General features: G+C 37.9%; 1 protein-coding gene across 6 annotated transcripts in view; it reads right to left on the minus strand.

The window, feature by feature from the left end:
- The window catches only part of ncam1a (neural cell adhesion molecule 1a), a 227,534-nt gene extending 212,746 nt beyond the window's left edge, over positions 1 to 14,788 (minus strand). For 2 of the 6 annotated variants that reach the window (XM_079846616.1, XM_079846617.1), the window contains exon 1: positions 14,553 to 14,753. In XM_079846616.1, the coding sequence (XP_079702742.1) occupies positions 14,553 to 14,604 (52 nt within the window). In that variant the 5' untranslated portion in view covers positions 14,605 to 14,753. Of the gene's footprint in view, positions 1 to 14,552 lie in introns of all 6 variants that reach the window. The other 4 variants (XM_079846615.1, XM_079846613.1, XM_079846614.1 and 1 more) reach the window with 4 other exon arrangements.
- Positions 14,789 to 22,377: the final 7,589 nt, after the last annotated feature.

Raw genomic sequence — 22,377 nt, forward strand, 5'->3', positions numbered from 1 at the left:
GCATGACTGCCTAGGTCAGTGTTTTACGATTTCTCAATTAATTTGAAGTCACAAAACTCAACCAAACCTCTAACATCGCTGTCAAAAAGTCACTTCTCCAAATTACTTGCATTCTATCTGACTGAATCGGTCTTTGCTTGTCCCCAGAATCTCACTGTCTCCCCAAATCTGTCTCCAGAGAAGAACAAACGACATTAAACATTTATTTCAACATAATGTGAGTGCTTGTTTGTTGGCTTTAAAACAAACTAATTACTGCAGAAACTGTGTCCGCCTCTTGACTATATTTGTGTATATCAGGCACGGTTTTCAAGTCGCTGTTGGACATCACCGAGGTGCATTAGCACATTAGGAAGGAAACTAATTAAGGCTTTTCCACATCCTGGGCAAAAATACTGTCTGGAGACTGTCTTTCCCAATAACAGTAATGAGACGAAGAGATCTAGGGAGCCATGAGGAGCCTTCATTTTTTACAAAAGCATGTATTCGGTCCTCTGGAAGAGTAGACATGCTCTGTTCTGACGGCGAGGTCTGTGTTCTCCATGCCTCCCCTCTTTGTTTCCCTGGCTGCTCGCTGTGATGCTCATTAGGATCCATAAACAATAGGAGCAGCTCTTCTAATGAGAGGCCTTCAAAAGTGCCTGCCCATGGGAAGCTGGCCATGCCGCATCTGCCGCCACACCCGCCAAACATTGAATTCTCACCAGTTACGGCGGGTGTGATCAACCTAGCGGAAGCTCTTTGAGAAACTCACTTCACTTACTTCCTAAAGATGCCATCATTTTTCTATGATGTTTAATTATTGTTCCGGTTGTAACTTGCAGTTCTAATAGAATGATTAATGAAGGTTACATGGCTTCTAGATGTGGAGATTGCGAAAAACAGAGATTACAGCCGTCTCAAACCAGGCTAGGTTTCAGTGCTATGGCACTGCAATTGTTGCACATCTAAGAGACAAAATGAAGATGCTTTCTTCAGACTATATTATATTATAACTGCATTGTAGCAGGTAAGGCAACTTAAAGTGGAAGAAAATATTTGGGTCGTTAAAACCCAAAATGAAAATGATTTAACTAGAACTACTAACTAAATACATAAACAAGCAAAACAAAACTGTCATTATTTACGCACTCTCATATTGTTCCTGTTTTATTCATCCTAAAAAGAAAACATCATAACACTTTAGTTTAGGGTCCAATTCTCACTTTTAACTAGTTGTTTATTAGCATGCATATTATTAGGATATTGGCAGTGTATTAGTACTTGTAAAGCACATATTAATGCCTTATTTTTATGCCTACATCACTTAATACCCAACTGCCTAACTAACTATTAATAAGCAGTAATTAGGAGTTTACTGAGGCAAAAGTCATAGTTAATAGTTAGTTAATAGTGACAATTGGATCCTAATCTAAATGTTTTAAATTTTTGGGTGAACTGTTTCTTTCTAATTATGTCTGTATGCTGATACACCAGGTGCAGAAGTGCAAAAATTTGAATGGGCAATTCATTTTAGACCCGAGCACCTGTTTGACTGCCTTGTTTATGCACCACGGGAAGGTTAAAACGAATGTTGCTCTGTGCTTTCCTCTCAACAGCATGCTTCAGAGATGAGGTGAATAACACTAAACTCACAGTTGTTACTCTACTGACACGGCTCTACATCGCAGCCACTCCACACCATCTGTCCCAGCCAGAGACAGACAAACAAATGAGGAGGCCTCCTAGCTACAGAGATCAACAATCACCTCCTTCAGCCTTTACAGCAATCTGCTGCACATCCATTGATGTTGCACTAAATGGTTTTCAATCGTCATAGATTCCCCCCACCTGGACCAAGTTTAAAAATAATCAGCTCAATACACCCTAAAACCATCTGCCTCTGTGCTGTCTAAGCTTAGATAGGACACATCTTTTATAGCTGAAAAGGAGTTTTTAAAATGGAAATATCACGTTAGTCCTAAAGTAAGACCTTTCAGACTGAAATGCAAAAAATAAAAAATAGAAAAATGTTTTTTAAAAGTCAGAAATGGTTAGAGGACATGTCATGATTCTTCCCTTCCCCATCCAAAACAAATAAATAATATATAAATCAAGATTAATATATAGTTTCGAGATTAATCATATACATGTAACGGGGACCTGCTAGTAAGAGCTGTGTGAGTAAACCTCACTCCCCTGGCCTCAGGAGATGTACCAGCGACTGACGCTAGAGACTGCAGTCTTTAGCATCCTTGTTATGGCGCCTGCCTCCCATGCCGGAAACACCATTCGAGTACAGGGGTTACATACACATATAAAATGTTTCTTTTTCCTTTTTAAATTATTAATCTTTCCTATTAATCAATGATTAATCTTTCATAACAACAAAGCATAGTGAACTACTGCAACACAAAAGATATAGTATATGTAATGTAACTGCATCATGGCATGACACAATCTAAGCCAATGAGAAGGTATTTAATAATATACAATTACACAGAGAAGGATTTTGGACCAAAGTGATTAAAAGGTGGGTGTGGCAATTTAGCAACCTAGCAGAGAAATCAAAATTAAGAGATAGTTACATAAATAAACTGCCATTTCTTTCTTCTGTGGAATGTAAAATATATATTTTTTATCCATACAATGGAAGACAATAATCACCAAAACGGTTTAGTTACCAAAATTCTTCAGAATATCATCTTTTGTGTTCCGAAGAAGAAATTAAGTCATTCAGGTTTGTAATGACAGGATGGAGTAAATAATGACAGTATTTTCATTTTTGTCTGAAGTAACCCTTTCAAAAAAACAGTGAAAGAATACCTAGACCCTAATGCTGGCTTCTTAAGAATGCTGGCTCAAGAATTGGTATGCATTGCTGCCAGAACTGAGAACATATATCGGTTATCTCTGGCTTCTCTTTCCTTTGTTCTTAAAACCTAAACAGATGTTAAAACCAAGGGGTTTGTGCTAGTGATCTAACAGATGCCCCATTCAGCTACTGTAGCCCACAGGATACACGCAAGAATGTAAACCCTTGCTATAAAAACATATTTTCAGAATTCATTATCCACAGTAATGTTTCCATACACAGCAAAGGTAATTTCATACATCCATGATCAAGGGGAGTAACAAAAATGACTGTGTTGAGAGAGCAGACACTTTTTTTGTCGTTGCTTAAATCCTTAAATTTTGTTGATCAGAGCACTACGGTCCAGCCGAGTCAAAGGACGAGAAGACTGTTTTTGTTCTTTATCACTTAAAACCTCTAAACTCCAAGGAAAAGACAGTGACTTTTACAGGAGTTAGCCTATCAACAGGCCCCAGTCCTCAATCCTGTCAAAACAAGAAGACACAATGAAAGGATGGGTGAATAAATCACCTTGCTTGATTAATAGGGTAAATATTATGGATGTTTGGCAGCACACATCAAGGCTTTTAGTGGCCTTGCAATCAAAGAAACAAACCTATCGATCATTTTTCAAAAACAGCAACTATACTGTTAGATTTAACGTTCCTCTTTCCCTAACACTGAATCCCATACATTTTACAGTGATGGAGAGTAACTGACTTAAAAGCAGCAAAACCTCTATATTTTTCAGTAGTGTAACAATACTGTAAAATAAAAAAGGAGTTTTGCCAGTAACAAGATACTTTTTCAACAATTAATGTGGAAAAACACTATACTTTTAATTTGTCACTGCTCTATTGTAAGCAAATACAGTCTCTTCTGAGCGGTCCTCTTTCACTCATGTCGCTGATTCATTGTGATTCATTGATTTGTTCAGAAATGAACTGGTTCAATACATGAATCACAGATTAATTTGAGCCCATAATGTAGCTAATGTACAGTATATTAAATACTACTTTTATTGTATAAATTCTAAATGATACTTTTATACTTTTATATTTATGATTTGGTTCGATAAATTAAGAGTCATTTAATTTATATATTGAATTTGTGCATATAAATATAAATAAGCACATTCTTTTAATGCATATTTTGCTATGCACATAAAAACGGGACTTCGTTTACTGGACCAGTTCATGTCTGAACGAATGTAAATATTGCCTACTTTTTTATAAGGGGAGACACCCCAGATGAATAGGAAAAGAAAATTAACTAATAGATGTCAGCATAAAACTTCCCTAGTTGATTACTGACATTAAGACAAATATCTTTTGAATTACAAGTTTTTAGAATATTTATGTTTAAATATGCAAAGTAGGTATTATCTAATTAAATATGAACTAATTTGCATAGGCTATATTTCCAGAAGAGAAATCTGAACATTGGATTCACGCACGCCAACGTTCATTGGCTCGTTCTGTAGACACTCGAAGTTGATAGGGCTCCCTGAAGTGATCCCAATTACGTCGTCACGTCGACGTTACGTCGAACGTGAGCGACTGAAAGGGAACTGAACATTGGATAAAGCCAGATTCAAAATTCTTGTTTCATTTTGTAGACATATTAGAGTCAAAGGATTTTGGATAACTCTTTTTTTATCACTCCATTAATCAGAAAAAAAACTGTCAACAGCCATAAGAAATACATTTTCGCCCCATTTTTAGGTATAAAATGTTGTATAAATCAGAATATGAATGATATATGAACAAACCCCTGTGTAAAAACCTTAAGAATATAGATAGGAATACAACTGGAAAGTTTGGTGTATGTAAGTGCTGCTGAAGTGGAGATTTCTGGCTCAGAGTATGAGAAAAAAAACATTTTGACACTTTTTTAGAGGAAACAACTATTTACAGACAAAATATCTTATCAAATCATTAGCAACAACAATACAAACCACATAAAACACATCAAAACTTATAACACAGTATTTATGGCCTTCAACTGAACAGAACCCCAGTTAAAAACACACAAACTGAATCACGTTGTCAGAAATTGGCATCAGCCAATGAGATTTCGCTTTTAAAGTTAAATGCCCCATTGTACTTTCACGATTGGTTGCTGACAAAAAAGGAAATGTCCATATTTGGATCCGACAACATTGTACAGGAGAGAGAGAGAGCTTTCCAACGGTATATGTGATGACAGGGTGCAGACAGCGATCGCGGAGCAGCATGTTGATTTAGAACGCCAACTTTTGTTAAATTTAGGAGAAATCTACAGACACAAATAGGTAAAGTGTAGTAAAATAAAAACCTAAATGTATATTTTGGACTTTTTTTTCACCACAAGTCTGGAAGAAGACATGTTATTGAAGACAAATAGCCCAAAATCTCAAAACTGACCAGTGGAAAAAAACCCAATGTTTTTGTCTGCCGTGTCTCCCCTTAACTAGTGTAGTTATCTACTTTTCTAAAAGGGTGTCTCTTGACTGTAGTATAACTATCTTAAATAATGTGTTGCTTATAGCTTGGCCAACTACAGTTTCAAAGCAGCTTCCCCAACAGCGGTATTGAAGCAGGACCACTTTGGTCTGGCTGTGATTCAGGTGAAAGGAGAGACGGATGACGAGAACAACGAAAGCACAGGAAAAGCAATCAAAGGTGAGGAGGCAATCACAGTGGCGACATCAGACTCTCCATATTCAACTGAATTGCCTACTATGGGAGCAATTGATTATGTCAACAGCCACATGGCTTTGTACTGGGAAACTGTTGGCAGGAAATGAATTACTGCACAGTGGAACCACTCTGAATGCCCCGAGTCTCTTTCTACGATTTCATACAAGTAGCAAATCAAATGTCAAGGCCATGTTTTACTACATTTGCAATCTGTGACTAGATTTATGGATACAAACATGCAAATTAAAAGTCAAAACACACAGAGGTTTCACACAGCTGAGAGAACGCAGATTCATCCCCCCTCGAGAAAACTGGCATGCTAGATGGGCAACAATGCAATGGATCAAGCTTGCCAATAAACTGACCACAACTTTCAAAAAAAGCATCTTGGCAGAAAATATTTGTGCTTGAAATATGGTACTTTCTTGCAACATGCCCAGGAGACCAGAATGCTCTTTTCCATGTGGATTAATCAGCTATCCCATCATTTTCACTGTGTTGATGCCTATGAGAGAAAAGATGTGGATGCATGTAGTTTAGAGCTCGGGAACATCGATTAGTAATGAGAGCGTGTACACCCACATGGAAAGAACCTATATGAGGATATATATGCGCATATATGAAACCTATATGCAGTTTATGTGCACATATATGCACATATATGATGATATATATGCTGCATATATGCGTATATATGCCACATATAGGCAAAATTGAGGTGCATATATGTGCATATACAGGCCATATAGGTCTCCTGTATTGCTTCTTTATATCCACATATAAGCCCTATATGTACATACAAGATATGTCTCCTATATAGCTCATGGCAGGATCTGGTCATTTTGTAGCTCATATCTCACTTTGGCAACTGTCATACATGATGCCTAGCTCAGATAGGCACATCTATCAATTCGAAGCTCACGGAGATGAGAAGATCAAAAAGATAATTTTTTTTTTTTTGTCTTATTTTTGTTCTTGTACTATTTGATTGTTCTTAAGTAAATAAATAATGTAAATTTCTACATTTTGGGCTTTTATTTATGTTAGTAGCTATGGATTTTAATAATTTTACTAATATATAGGTGAACATATAGGTGAACATATAGGTGCACATATGCACACATATATACGTGCATATATGTACCTATATAGGTACATGTATGCACGTATATATGTACACATACAGTGCCCTCCACAATTAATGGCACCCCTGGTAAATAAGATCAAAACTGGCTGTAAAAAATAAATCTGCATCGTTTATCCTTTTGATCTTTCATTCAAAAAATTTGCTAAATTCTAACCTTTCATTGAAGAAAAAGAATTGAAAGTGGGGGGGAATCACATTATGAAATAAATGTTTTTCTCCAAAACACGTTGGCCACAATTATTGGCACCCTTTTATTAAATACTTTTTGCAATCTCCTTTTGACAAGATAACAGCTCTGAGTCTTCTCCTATAATGCCTGATGAGTTTGGAGAACACCTGACAAGAGATCAGAGACCATTCCTCCATACAGAATCTCTCCAGATCCTTCAGATTCCCAGATCCATGTTTGTGCTTCTTCTCTTGAGTTCAGCCCACTCATCAGGTCAGGGGACTGGGACGGTCATGGCAGAAGCTTCATTTTTTGCTCCGCAACAAATTTTTGTGTTGATTTTGATGTTTATTTTGGATCGTTGTCCTGATGGAAGATCCAACCACGGCCCATTATAAGATTTCTAGCAGAAGGCGTCAGGTTTTGATTTTTTATCTGTTGATATTTGATAGAATCCACAATCATGTATCTGAATAAGAAGTCCAGGACCTCCAGCAGAAAAATATGCCCACAACATTAAAGATCCAACGGTATATTAAATTGTACACATGGGGTACTTTTTATCCTTGTGTTCACCAAACCCATCTAGTGTGTTTGCTGCCAAAAAGCTCTTTTTTTAGTCTCATCTGACCACAGAACCCTGTGCCGTTTGAAGTTCCAGTCATGTCTGACAATTAAATTTGCTGGAGTTTGTTTCTGGAGGAGCGAGGAGGATTTTTCTTGAAACCCTCCCAAACAACATGTGGGGATGTAGGTTTTTTTTTTTTTTTTTTTTTTTTTTTGGCTTTCTGACCCCAAGACTCAACTAATCTCTGCAATTCTCCATCTGTGATCCTTGAAGATTCTTTGGCCACTCAAACTTTCATCCTCACCGTCCATTAAGACAATATAGACACACGTCCTCTTCCTGGCAGATTCGTAACATCTTTAGTTGATTGGAACTTCTTAATTATTGCCCTGATGGTCAAAATGGGGATTTTCAATTCTTTAGCTATTGTCTTACAGCCACTTTCTATTTTGTGATGGTCAACAATCTTTTGCTGCGCATCAGAACTATATTCTGTGGTTTTACTCATTGTGATGGATGATTAAGCGGATTTGGCCTTTGTGTTTCCTCATATTTAAACTCCTGTGAAACACGAAGTCATAGCTGGACAGTTTCATGTTCCTAGTCACCCTGGTGTACTAAAAAAAGGTAAATATTAATGGGAATATACTTCAGAGATATTTTACTCGTAAAAAATTCTAGGGGTGCCAATAATTGTGGCCAACGTGTTTTGGAGAAAAACATTTATTTCATAATGTGATTTCCCCCCACTTTCAGTTCTTTTACTTCAATGAAAGGTTAGAATTTTGCACATTTTTTGAATGAAAGATCAAAAGGATAAACGATGCAGATTTATTTTTTACAGCCAGTTTTGATCATATTTACCAGGGGTGCCATTAATTGTGGAGGGCACTGTATATGTGTACATACTGTATATGTACACATATGTGCATATATGTACATATAATATAGGAAAACGGCCAATTTTATATATGTCACATATATTAAAAACCTATATCAAAACCTATATTAAAACATATATGTTTATATAGGTTATTTCCATGTGGGCAGTACCACTAGAATGCAATGAATGGTGGTCTGTGAGTAAAGTATACGTCTGAAGGCTGTAAAATCTCTGCAGTTTAAATTAGAATCAGGTTTGTCTGATCTGATTACATCAGCACGCCTGTGGCAGAATCAGATGCAATACTGCGTTTGATAAGCAGTGGGAGACATACAAGCAGCCTTGTCCAAACTTAAAACACTCAACCGGACAGGAAACACAGTGAGAAGGAGGATATTTTTAGATTTCAAATGAAGATTAAGACCGAAAAGTGCTAAAAATATTCATATCACGCTGCTTTATTTGGACTTCAAGCCATGTCTATAATTCAAAGCTACTGTGTTTATACTGTGCATTTGCTCTCGGCCTCCAACCCCCCCTGCACTCTCTCTTTTGTCTCTTCTCAGGTTATTATTCTTTATATTTAGGCCAGTGCTTGTAGGGTTTCCAGAATGTTCTTTTTTGAAGATGAACTCACAGGCTCCCAACTAAAAGAACCATGGGTCTTCCACAGGCAAGCGATTCATTATTTACATCAGTTAAAAATCGGTTTTCAAAATCACACAAAGAACACTTGAATTCATGTGAGTAGTGTCATAGTGATTTTATTATTTTACTGTATTTTTTTCCCAGAAAAATAAAAACCACATAGACTGCTTAAACATTGTGATGCACTACATCACAATATTCTCTTGCATTGTAATCTATACCGTTCAAATGTTTGGGGTTGGTTATTACAATTTAAAATAACTGTTTTCTATTTAAATATATGTTGAAATGTAATTTATTCCTGTGATGGAAAAACTGATTTTTCAGCATCATTACTCCAGTCTTTAGCAGCACATGATCCTTCAGAAATCATTCTGATATCCCGACCTTTTGAAGCTTTGCTTTTTGCATTAATTTGGCATAACAAAATTAGAGCAAAACTTGTACAACATCTCATCTTGACATTCACTAAAGTTGTTGACTGTGAATTTTTCTGCTTACCGCAAATAGACGGAAACTGTAACCTTGTGAAAGTGCTCTTGTTTGCACACAGTGTGGTAAGGAACTCAAAGTATGCGCAGACTTTGTTTTTGGTGGTTTTAACCGGAAACCTACTCCAAATTCCTTGAAGTGGGGTACAATAAAGTTGAATCTTAGATACGAACGTCTCTGGGCAGCAACATCTGAATGTTATTACCATTACAAAAGCCTACAGAATAGCTAGACCATGTTTAAAGTTCAAAATGCATGATATTATATTACAAATATAATTTTTACAAGACTAGCAATCAAAAATAATGCATCATGCAAAAGAACCAACAGCGGTGCATTCAAATACAGCAGTCTATATTATAACACAGTCACCTTTCGATGATGTCATGACCCTTGGTACGCATTACATCATAACAGATGAGTCATTCAATGGGATTAAGGGATTTTCAAGCTTCACCTTAAAGGTGAAGGGTGTAATTTCTTCACCCCTGAAGACACCAAACAGAACTGCAATCTGTTTGTTTGAACATGCTTGTTTAGCGTTCCCATTCATCTCAATGTCAGTTTCTCAGCTAGCACAGGCTCCCCTGAATGTGCAGTATGTGGTCTGAAATCGGTCATCTTTGCTCATGGGCATTCTGGCTGGGGACTTTAGTTCTGTATTTAATGCTTCGAAATTCAACCATGTCTCAACCAGGCTCGAATTTTCATGTTGCGATAATTGCTGAAGCTTTCACGGTATACGGTATTATCATGATATTGAAACAAGTTACAAGTTGCTGCATGTCTGCTGTTCCATAAGCGCCATCTGCTTTCAGAAACTGAATGTGCATTTTCATTCAGCGCGTCTCCTTCACTTGTTCCGCCACTTCTCATCCGTGTTGGGCTTGAGTAACCCCATCTCCGGCAGTTGCGGCGGGCATGCTAACAAAGATGCTAAAGACTGCAGACTCTAGCATCAGTCACTAGTGCACCTCTGGAGGCCAGGGAAGTGAGGTTTACTCATAAAGCTCTTACGAGCTAGCCTCTGTTACACTTACCCCCATAAACCTCACTCCCATCCGGGTCACGGCACCAGTGTAACCCCTCCGGTTCTACTCGCCTCGCTCCGAGCGGGACTCAAACCAATGTTTCCGTCATGGGAGGCGTGTGCGCTAGCAAAGATGCTAAAGACTGCAGACTCTAACATCAGTCACTAGTGTGCCTCTTGAGCCCAGGAGAGTGAGGTTTACCCGCACAGCTCTTACTAGCTGGCCTTCGTTACACTCACCCCCTTAAACCTCACTCCCATCCAGGTCACGGCACCAGTGTAAGCCCTCCGGTTCTACTCGCCCCACTACGAGCGGGACTCAAACCGGCTTCTCCGGCATGGGAGCCTGGAGCGTTAACAAGGATGCTAAAGTCTGCAGTCTCTAGTGTCAGTCGCTAGTGCGCCTCTTGAGGCCAGGGGAGTGAGGTTTACCTGCACAGCTCTTACTAGCTGGCCTCTGTTACACTTGTTTACATCAGAGTGTGAATGCCTCTTTGACGCATAATACAGCAGTGTCGTTTTAACCAGTTGATGGGAGAAGTATTCTTAAAATACGCTCTAAAAATCGGAATAATTCATAATAAATAATTATTGACTGTATTTTGAAGCGCCCACGATAATAATATCATGCATGTTCATTATCATGATATATCATATTACTGTACCGTATACCGGCACGTCTAGTCTCAACAATGCAAAAACTTACTGTAGCTCGATTATAATTTATGCATTTAATGAATTTAAATGTATTTATTGACTCATCCAATGCAGTGAGTTTTGGGCGTGTACTTGTTTGAGAAATAGCAGATGGGCAGAGTGTTTGTATGTTGTGTGAAAAGAGTAATTATTTTTACAGTTCTGTTTGGTACCATTAGTGGTATAGAAATGACACACTTAAACGTTCCACAATTCAAATAGAGCGAGCCAGGCAGACAGTAAGAGAGGCAAAAAGTTGTGTTTCTGGTTTAAATGTGGGGGGTGTAAGACAATGTTTACACTCCTCAAAGTTTCCTCTCAGCCTGCGACTTTAGGAGGCCCTTCTACTTGAATTAGGAGAAATCCTTTCAGAGATGGGCTGCAGGGATCAGGGGGTGGCTTTTCAGCATGACAAAACCAAACCCATTTCCCTCCTTTTTTTTTCTTTTTTCCCTCCAACACTCTACAGGACGCCTTCGGAGCTTACACAATGCAAATCAGTCTGAGCCCCTTTCAGAGAGTGATTAATATGCATAGACGGCCCATCTTTATCAAACAGCAAAAAATAGAAAACAACTGGAGAACATTTGTGATGATTGGATTTCAGTCAGCTTGCGCAGAATGCAATTAATACATTTGACAACGAGGAGTCACAGTGTGAACAGTATAGAATGAAAGCATTAAAAAAAAATAAAAAATTTAAATGGAGAAACATCCAGAGATACAGCATGGGGGCAAATCTTTGTACCAGATCACAATTCCTTTCAGCTCTGATTTGACGCTTATGTTTTCATTGGCCTTAATCTTAGTAAAGCAATACCACTATACAATTCACCCTGTAATGTCCATACAGAAGGGCTCTGAGTCTTTTTTTCTCAGAGGTGGACCCCTACCCATGGAGATAAAATATCTGGTCAATTTTAATAAGACTTTTAAGAGTAGTGATAAATGAATTATATAACAAATCATCATTCAGCAGGCATACATTGAGTCCTTGAGTTAAAATCAGTTGATATGTATTCCTCATGGTTACTGTAACTCAGCCAAAAGATGGAGAGTGGAGAGAAGAGTAATTTGAATCTCTCCCAGTACTTTCATACTAGCTTTGAACTTGCCACAGAAGGAGGAGTTCCAGATGTTCACCATCTTGCAATTGTTTCTTTATTTTTCTTCAAGTGTTAACTAATCTTCTACTTTGCCCTCCTCTTGAGGTCAGGGGCATGTGCAATATTTAAAGCTCACCAAACTTAATTTATTTATTTTTAAAGTACTTCAGAGGCTGACGTTTTAAGACTCACTATTTGGCTCTTTATACTTTTAATATGTTGAAGGAAGCACAGCCTGAAGAAATAGTTATTTGTGATGTGGGTTTATGGATATTTATCTGTAGTCAGCACACACAAACAGCTCTCTGTCAACATCAACATATCAGCACCATCCAACAGTATGTGCCTCTAGTCTACACTACAACAATCCCTTAGTGATATGTAAAGATAAGGAGTGGCGTAGAGGGAGAGAAAAAAAAAAGAATGACAGATGCAGGTGTTCAGTACCGTTACACCTCAAAACAGCATTGTTTAAACCCACACATGCACCCAACTGTACAGGAAAATAAAAGTAAAACACACTAGACATTAATGGTAAATTCATGAACTCAATCATTCTTCAAATAGGACACAGGTTTAAAAAAAAAGAAGGAGAGTACAACCATGTACAGAACTGCACTATTTAACATCCTGCCCTAATTACACACAAATTAGGGACACCTTCTGTAACACGCCAAACACACCAGGACAAAGTCCCACAGCTGCTAGGAGGAACCTCAAACCTGCTGCGAGGTTTGTGAAGTCCTGCCATGACAAAAGGGCAACCAGTGGGACAGGACCACCGACTGAAAAATAACATCATCCCTGTGCATCATGCATACAAATCATAAACACTCATAACACCAATGGCTACAACTGCACAACCCCATTCCATTTCACCATGCACTTGACTAAATATATAATGGACTTACATTGTCCATTATTAAACTATATTGTAAAATCTATATTCCATATCTGTCACAAAACCACTGCACTTTGTAGGTACTGAATGTTGTTGTTGTTGTTGATGTCAATAAACATCTGGGCAAATAGTATGATTAATGACTGCCACATTATTATTTTTAAATGCTGTGCATACTGTATGCATGCAAATATCTATATGCATAATGCCAATCCTTTGGCAATGTAAAGCTTCTGTTTTGCCATGAGAAAGAGAGGGGGGAGGTTGGGGGAGGAGGGAAGGGGGAGGGGTGACAATATAATTCATTCCCGCCCAAGCCGTAGTGTCTGATTGGCTGGAAATGATCATCCATGCTTTCAAATCATTAACAGATTTTCATTCTTCTTTATGCATGCACTCATTAATTAAACTTTCACTTGGTTTTGTAATTGGTTGCCTGGCCTGCTTATAAACAGCCTGGATATTTCATTATATGTGCATGAGAAGTGTAACTTCAGTCTTTAAAGGGACAGTTCAACCATTTACTCATCCTCATGTTATTCCAAACCCGTTTGACTTAGGCTACTTACTTTCTGCAGTTTGACAGGAAAGGGGAGGTTAGGAAAGATGTTTGTGACCTTACATATTGCATCTTTTTCCATACAATAAGCTTGAATAGTGACTGAGACTGTTACTCTGCCTCACATCTCCTTATGGTTCCATTGAAGAAAGTAATCAGGTATTGAACAACTTGAGGGTGAATCAATAACATCATTTTCAAAATGTTTTTTATCGAACTCTAATAACAAGGATACTCATCCAAGGGTAGTGCAGAGATGTTCAAGTCGCTCAAGTTAACACGAGCGCTCTCAGCACCACCGCGACCATCCCGAATATAAACACACAAACACACATTAAAATACCAAACAATAAACTTCGAACGGCCATTGTGACGGGTTGATGGTGATATGTTTACACAACGCACCAGCTGGTTGTTTTTTTCTGTCTCCCCAACACAAATCTCAATGGAGCCAGTGCGCAGTAATGTCCACACAACCATACAAACGACACGATTTCGCGCACTTAGAATGTCAAGAATCACCCCTTAAAAGTATTATTCTTTTTAAGCAGAGATGCGAGACTTCATTTCCCACATAACTGGAGCCAGTTTGGAAACGTACCAGTTTGGCAGGGATGATAATAACAGAGTTTGTTTTATGAAACGGACGGCTAGATATAAACCGAGGCAGTTCGTAAAGCTGTATCACTGAAAGAACCAGCGCGAACTACCTTGCATCCTCATCCTTACGCGCACTATAACTGTTATGTGCTGTGGAGACAACGCGCCGGGATAGCGGGGGGAAACAAGGATGCGAAAGGATACAGTCTAACAGTGCAACTGAAACAAGTGCATCTTACCTGCATAACCAAAGAAAAGCAGTGTCCAAATGAGATCCCTTATCTGAAGCATTGCAATCTCTTCCAAAGGTAGGCTCCGTGTAGAATATGTAAGGAGAGTTTGGTTCAGTAATTATCTAAATGACTACGATGCTTTGTCCCTGTTTCAGGTTGCTGTGATATCATGAATTGGTCCTCAGCCGTTGACACAGAATGCGCTCCGAGCGGCACAGCGAATGAGTGACAAGAGCCGCAGCACACGCAACACGAATTCATCCGCCGGCGCGAGCGTATGGAGCGCACTGGATACACAGGCATAAACTAGTGCGCGCACTAGGTTCGGTGTGGTGCCGCTGCAAATCACAAACAGCAGATGGTGCGCTTGGAAATCTCGACATGGACTGCCGGGGTTATTTGGATTAAGAATTCTTATAAACTTGACAATGGTTACCGGTATTCAAAGGCGGGTTTTGTTTCCCTTAACCAGACTCATTTAATGAGATAATGAGCGAATGTGTGATGCTGTGTGGTAGTACTATCTTTAATCACAATATGTTCACCTATTAAGCGTCCTCAAGCAACTGCAACAAGAAAAAAATAGGTCAAAAAATAGAATGCAACCTATTTCGCTCTTAAATTTGATTTGCTGCATATACTGCATTTTTTGTTTTTATAAGAATAATAAAAAAATAGCTCACGTTCAAAAAATAACCTACGTACAAAATATTGCTTGAAAGTTTAACAAATTTTTTTTTTAAGCTGGTGCTTAAACTTTATTAAATTCTGATAGTGAAAATATAGAGATAGTTCACCCAAAAATTAAAAAAAGGAAATTCTGTCATAATTTACTCATGTTGTTACAAACCCATACGACTTTCTTATTTATGTAAAACATAAAAGAAAATATTTTGAAGAAATCTGGGCAGTAGAATCTTAAGAAAATTAACAGTAGGCTTATATTTAAACACTTAATACAATATTATATTATTTAATGAAGCCAATTAAAAAACAATGGCTAACTAAATTTATTTTTCTTTATTTTGTTTTAATATTTAATCTCATTTGACTTTGCTTTATTTATTTATTTATTTATTTATGTGAATAAATGAGTCTGGAGAAATCTAAAGACTCAACAATGTTCTTATTGTTGGTTTCAGATCTCTTTTTGGTGATAGAGGTGAAAGTAAAGATAGATGGTTTGTGATTTGCCAATGCCCTGATTTTGTCCCGTGAAAAGGTCAATAACAATAATTCCCTACAGACAAGACAGGAGTTGCATGAGGAGAGCATTGTTTCAGACTTGTCTCAGTAATTTGTAGCCGAGTGTGAAACTGCATTCCATGAACTGTCAGAGGTTAGAGAGAAGAGGGCTCCTCCATCTCCGTTTTCAATCAGAATTCTATCCGCCGAGGTGAAAGCATTGCAAATTCTTCCACACACTGCTATGGTGGATCAACATACACTATGGAATGAGCCTTTTAAGGATAGGGAACTTAAATTGCCCATCTCCACGCTACAGAAAAGAGAAAAATGCAGACATAGTTAGCCTCAGATCACAGAGAGTGATGGGGAGGAAAACGGCAGCCTGAGTTTACAGCTCTTCAGTGGAAATATTTGTTTATGTTCTAAACTTCAGAACGTCTCATTAAGGGCCGTTTTTAAGAAAATAAACATACTGTTTATACTTCACTGTGATGTACAGTTCCTCTAATGACGGGGAATCAACATTTTCAGAACTACCCAGCGAGGAAAAGGCAATTTAGCATATTAGAATGATTTTTGAAGGATCATGTGACACTGAAGCCTGGAGTAATTGCTGCTGAAAATACAGCTTTGTCATCACAGGAATAAACTTTTTTTTTTTTTTTTTTTAATAAAATTCAAACTCATATTAATAGTTCACAATATTATGGTTCTTACTGTATATTTGATCAAATAAACGTATACTTTAAGCATAAGAGACTTACATTTTTTCAAATATGTTATTGAGTTATTTAAACGTATGCTTGAGCGGACGGACAGACATAGACAGACAGACAGATAGACAGACAGATAGATAGATAAATAGATAGATAGATAGATAGATAGATAGATAGATAGATAGATAGATAGATAGATAGATAGATAGATAGATAGATAGATAGATAGATGGGGTAGAGGTAGATCAATATTTATGGACAGACAGACAGATGGTTGGTTGGATGGATGACAGACAGACAGACAGAGAGATAGAAGGAGAGATAGATGGAGAAGTAGAAAGATATTTATGGACAGACGGGTGGATGGACGACAGACAGACAGACAGACAGACAGACAGATATTTGTTGAATAACCATCGCACTTCATCTCAGTTACTCCTTTTATATATTTTTATTTTTATTTTTATCTGATGTTTACTTGATACGTATTTTGTAAATTCTGATACTGAAATAAAGAACAAAAACAGCATGCTCACCTTATACATGTGCCTTAATGTGACATTTAACAAACCACTACCCAAGGAAAATCTCATTAACCTCAAATCTCATTCACTAAAAGAGGCCGTGAACTATGTATACTGTTTATTTATAGCTAATAGTAGTTTAAAGACAGGCAATGAAACTGTCTGAGTATTCACAATATCTTTTAATAGCACGCTTAATCCTGAGACTGATTCCACTATGCTCAGGACAGATGACTGACAGATGCACTTCCTTGTGCCTCCCCCCGTCAAGTCATTGCTCGATTTATTTTGTGCTCTAACACAGATGTAAAGATTAATCACTGCGCTTCTATGAGATCCTATTTGTTCCCCTCTGTTTGTCATTTCAAACTTGTCCCTTTCTCAATAAACAAGGAACATGGTGTTTGAAGGCACAGCCTGCAGGGGACGTTTCAAGATGAGAGCCAGTAGTAGAGAGCAACTGAGGGGCTGGTAATGAATGATGGCCCTACTTTTGTTTCTCACAATCTTTCCTCATCTCTCAGAGCTAACAAGGCCTTGAGTCTTAAGTACAATGGCCCACCAGCTGAATAGACTTGAGCATAATCAAAGTTTAGCCTTGTACAGTAGTCTGTCTCAAAACAAATTATTTTCTAATCATGCCTTCCATCACAGGCATATATAGCCTTCTAATTCTCATCCATGTCAATAAAAGCATTTATTCATAACCAATAAAAATCCTTGTAAACATCATCATTGTGCAGAAAGTTGCCGGTAACAGATTTCAGTGCTCTTGAAAACATATGTATACTTCAGTTCCAACTCATAGGCAAATGAGTTAAGCACTGAAGTTATCAGGCTGTTGAGCAGATGGGGGCAAGGCATTATATTCTGGCTCATCTAATTACTCTGAACTGCTAAATTACACATGTAATAATGCACTAAACCATTGTGGCATGAGCTCCAAGTCCCCGTATGATCATAAATGCTTAATGTTAAAATGCTTGAGCTGTGCCAAATGGCACCAAGCAAAACACAGCTTTATTTTTGTGATACTAAGAACTTAAATGTAGATTTGATTAATTGAGAATGCTATATATAATACATAACTGTACATGTACAGTAGTCTAACCCAAAGCATTTATTAGGCTTACAAAAAATAAACTATTTACAAGAATTTTTTTTTTTTATATCTTAACTAGATAGACGGACAGAGAGGTAGATATATATTTATGGTCAGAAAGGCGGACAGACGGACAGATGGATGGATGGATTTTATGCATGTTCCTAAATCCATTTGTGTAACATCACTTACATCACAGTCCATAACACAATGTGCTCATCTCATTTTGTTTTTGTTCATCATACAGAAGTGAATCTGCTTTAAAGTCTAACACTAACTTGTGAAGACGTAGCATGTGACAACATCATTATACTTGCAAGTCAAGTCAAGTCACCCTAATTTATATAGCGCTTTTTACAATACAGATTATGTCAAAGCAGCTTCACAGTGATAACATGAAAATAATACAACAAAGTTTGTTTCTAGAAGAAAATTTAAGTAAGGCAGATCAATAATATTGTTGAATATTAAATGTCTCCAACTAAGCAAGCCAAAAGCCAAGGCAACGGTGGCAAGGAACCAAAACTCCATCAGGTGACAGAATGGAGAAAAAAAAAAAAAAACTTGGGAGAAACCAGGCTCAGTCGGGGGCCAGTTCTCCTCTGGCCAATGAACGAACAGTGTATGATTATGATTCAGGCAGCATTACAGGCCAGAAGTCAGATTGGATCAGAACATTCAGAATATTATCCAGTTCCATCTGGTTGGAAGTCGGAGTCATCACGCTGGTATGGAGACGAGTTTGTTGAGGATCAGTGCTGATGGCTGTCGTGTTGATGAGGCCTTCACAGGGCTGATGAGGCTGGCACTTCAGGGATGTGTTGTGGATGGATCCAGGCGCAGGTCCACCATCTGATCTGGATACGGGTCGGACCCGGCTGACTTCAGTAAACCTCGGAATAAACAGAAAGACTGACATTAGCGTAGATGACATTCTTCTTATGATGTAACGAGTAGATCAGGTGATATAGGAAATTTATAAATAAAGCGCTTTAGCAAATCACTAACAACTTTTCAGCAAGTACAAACTTAAAAGAAATGCTCAAGGATGCATGCATGCACCTCTTCAAAATGACTAAATTCTATTGTAGTGGTATACATTTTTTACTCTGATCTGTCTTTTGCATTTTAGCAGTGAATTTCCCCAAAACTAGTCAAAAAATAAAAATGAAAATCAGTTTGGATTGAGGTGTTTTCACACATGTGTGGCTTACACACACTCTCTTGTCCATCATGCATAAAACTTTCACAGCTGTCTCAGTTCATTCACAATGTGCAGAGGAAATATTAACATTTCTGTCCATCTCTCCATCTCTGTGTCTGTCTGTCCATAAATATCTATCCATCCACCCATATATATATCCATCTCAGTTTTTTCTCTATAAATTCATATCTACCATTTATCAACAAATACATATCTATCTATCTATCTATCTATCTATCTATCTATCTATCTATCTATCTATCTATCTATCTATCTATCTATCTATCTATCTATATATCTATCTATTTTATACACAAACTCATGCACTAGCACTTTTCAAAACAGCACTTTTGCAGATGACACAGCTCTAGTGAGTCTGCTACAGGATGGGGAGGTAGATCATGGGCCAGTTTTAGACTCCTTTTTAGAATGGTGCAATAAGTCACACTTAATTTTAAAAACCAATAAGACCAAAGAAATGTCCATAGATTTTAGAAAGTCACAGCAACCCACTAACACTTTTATCAATGGGGAGATTATTCAGGTTGTTACAAACTATAAATACCTTGGCATTGTACTGGACAACAAGCTTAAATGGGACTCATGGACTGATCTTTTGTACACTAAGACAGCAAAGAATGTATTTTTTAAAGAAACTGCTTGTTTTTAATGTCAATAACAAAACGCTTAAAATGTTTAATACTGCTTTTATTCAAAGTGTTTGAACTTGCTGTATCTGTTGGTTTGGAAATGCCACTGAATCTCAGAAAAACAGTTACTACTGCCAGCAAGTTACTTGGGATAACATTACCGAGCATTGAACACATTTACAAAGACAGAATGGTGAGAAAGGCCAATAACATTGTACATGATTACACACACCCGTTGGCATCTCATTTTAAATTATTGCCATCTAGGCGTCGTTTCTGCCCACCCCTTATGACCAAGAACATATCCAAATTTTCTTTTGTACCACAAGCCATAAAAGCCTTAAATCAGTCAAAATAAGCTAGATGTCCAGTTGGCCTGGTTAGATGCAGGAGTGTATAGTATAGTGTATTGCATTGTATTGTATTTGTTTGTGTCATATGTCTGATGTTTTGTCATGAAGTGCCTTGCGACTGCGCCGCAAACCCAATTGCCCCACGGGGACAATAAAGTTGTCTACTACTACTACTACCTCTCTATATATATCTATATACCTCTCTATCTGTCTATAGATACATACAGTACCTACCCATCTACCTACAGTACTTATTTATCAGTTTGTCTGTGTATCTTTAAATAGCCATCCCTCCATCCATCCAAAACCAACTCTTTCCAAACCAAAATCTAAATTTTCTCTCATAGATCCAAATCAGATTAGCATTTTTAGTTATTGTACCCACAGACATGTTACAAGCACAGCAAAAAACAATGCAGTCTATATTGGTGCAACTTGGCCTGACTCACCATAAGCTCTGCTAAACGTTCTATTAGACCAAGAGCCTGTTAATCAGGCTTTAAATCGACCATTGGCAATTTTCCCAATTAACACCCATTTAAAATGAAAAATGCAGCACAACCCAGTCCCTCAAATAAAGCGCTTTATATACTAATTACCTGTCACACCGAAATCAGCAGAGGGTGTTAGCCAGTGAGGCTTCTAAACTCCTAGAAATGTTCTAGAGACTATCAGTATGCCAGTGGGAAATAGATAAAAGAGAAAGGCAATAATAAGCTTTCACTGTACTGATAAGTAACCATCCCTGACAGGGTGGTAATTAGAATGAATTATGGGGGGACAGCAGTTTCTCTGAGCCTGCTTACACCGACTTTGTGTGTGTTTGTTGGGAACCTGCTCACTGGGCTGTGAAATCAGAGCCATCTGACTGCATTCCCAGGCTGCAGAGTGTCTACCCCATACCCATCGATTCCTTTCTGTCACTAATGTTCTCTATCCCAGCATGCTCTGCCAGGGATTCTACCCCATAATCCTCACACTTGAGCATCGTGGCATTTGTATGTCACTTCGGTAATTATGAACGCATTTATCTGTGTCTTGAATGGCTGGTGGCGTCTGTTTTGTTGTAATCTGGTACAACTGAGCATTGAAATTTTCCGCTCGGTGTAGTGAACTGTGTTTGGCTTTGCGGGATAATACTCCGGTTCACAAGTTTGGGCTTCATATAAAGCTTTGCTTCTGTGGACATCCGCCGGGTCCAACAAAAGGGCTACAGACCGAGCGTGCCTCTTGTTAAGCTAACTGAAATAATATGAATGGCATGTTTATTAAATGGCCGATCTCTGATGAAAGCGCTCCTGTCTCTTCGAGGAAATGGAGGCCTTTATAATATGCCGAAGCACATAGCAGATTTCATAGTCTAGAGTTATGCAGAACTCGCATGAGGAACAGTCTCATTTATTTATAATGACCATAAGCAATAAACGAACTAGAATTATAGTACTTTTTGCAGCCGTTCACAGCGCAGGTATGATGAAAAAGCTCACTCTTCACTTCCAGTAGACACATAAATCCAGATGCTGGTTTTATTCTGGAAGACATCAAATCATCAGAGGTAATGAATGAACTTCCTCAGGAGATGGATGGAGAGGGACAACGGCCATAGCACACGAGTGGAATTCTGGGGGTCTCAAAAGAATAAATCAGAGACTTTAAAGTGAATTTAAAGAGGAGCTGAGAGGATGTTTTACATAATCCATAAATTAACTTTAGGGGGCTGGTTTAGTCTAGGCTCTAGCGCATTGCTCTCACTAAGCAGGAAATTAAAGTTTGAGGATCCTGACAGATATGAGTTTTACCATCTCAGAAAAAATATATTATCAGAATATATCTGAAACTGGATATGAACTCTACCATTTATACTGCATACTCTTTGTATACAGCCCTTTCTAGTTATAGAAGTAGCATTAGAATTGACTCATTTTTGATCTTCTGATTTATTTTTATTTTTTTTACTTTTACTTTAATGAGGGTATATTTATCAAATCCTATGAAACCAAACAAATGCTGACCATTTAGATATATAAAATATATTAAAAGTGCTCAATTTGAATAATGATTATGTAGCAAGGTATTTTGTTGTGGGAAGAAGGA

Source organism: Squalius cephalus (assembly GCF_949319135.1).
Source record: "Squalius cephalus genome assembly, chromosome: 17".
NCBI classification, from domain to species: Eukaryota; Metazoa; Chordata; class Actinopteri; order Cypriniformes; family Leuciscidae; genus Squalius; species Squalius cephalus.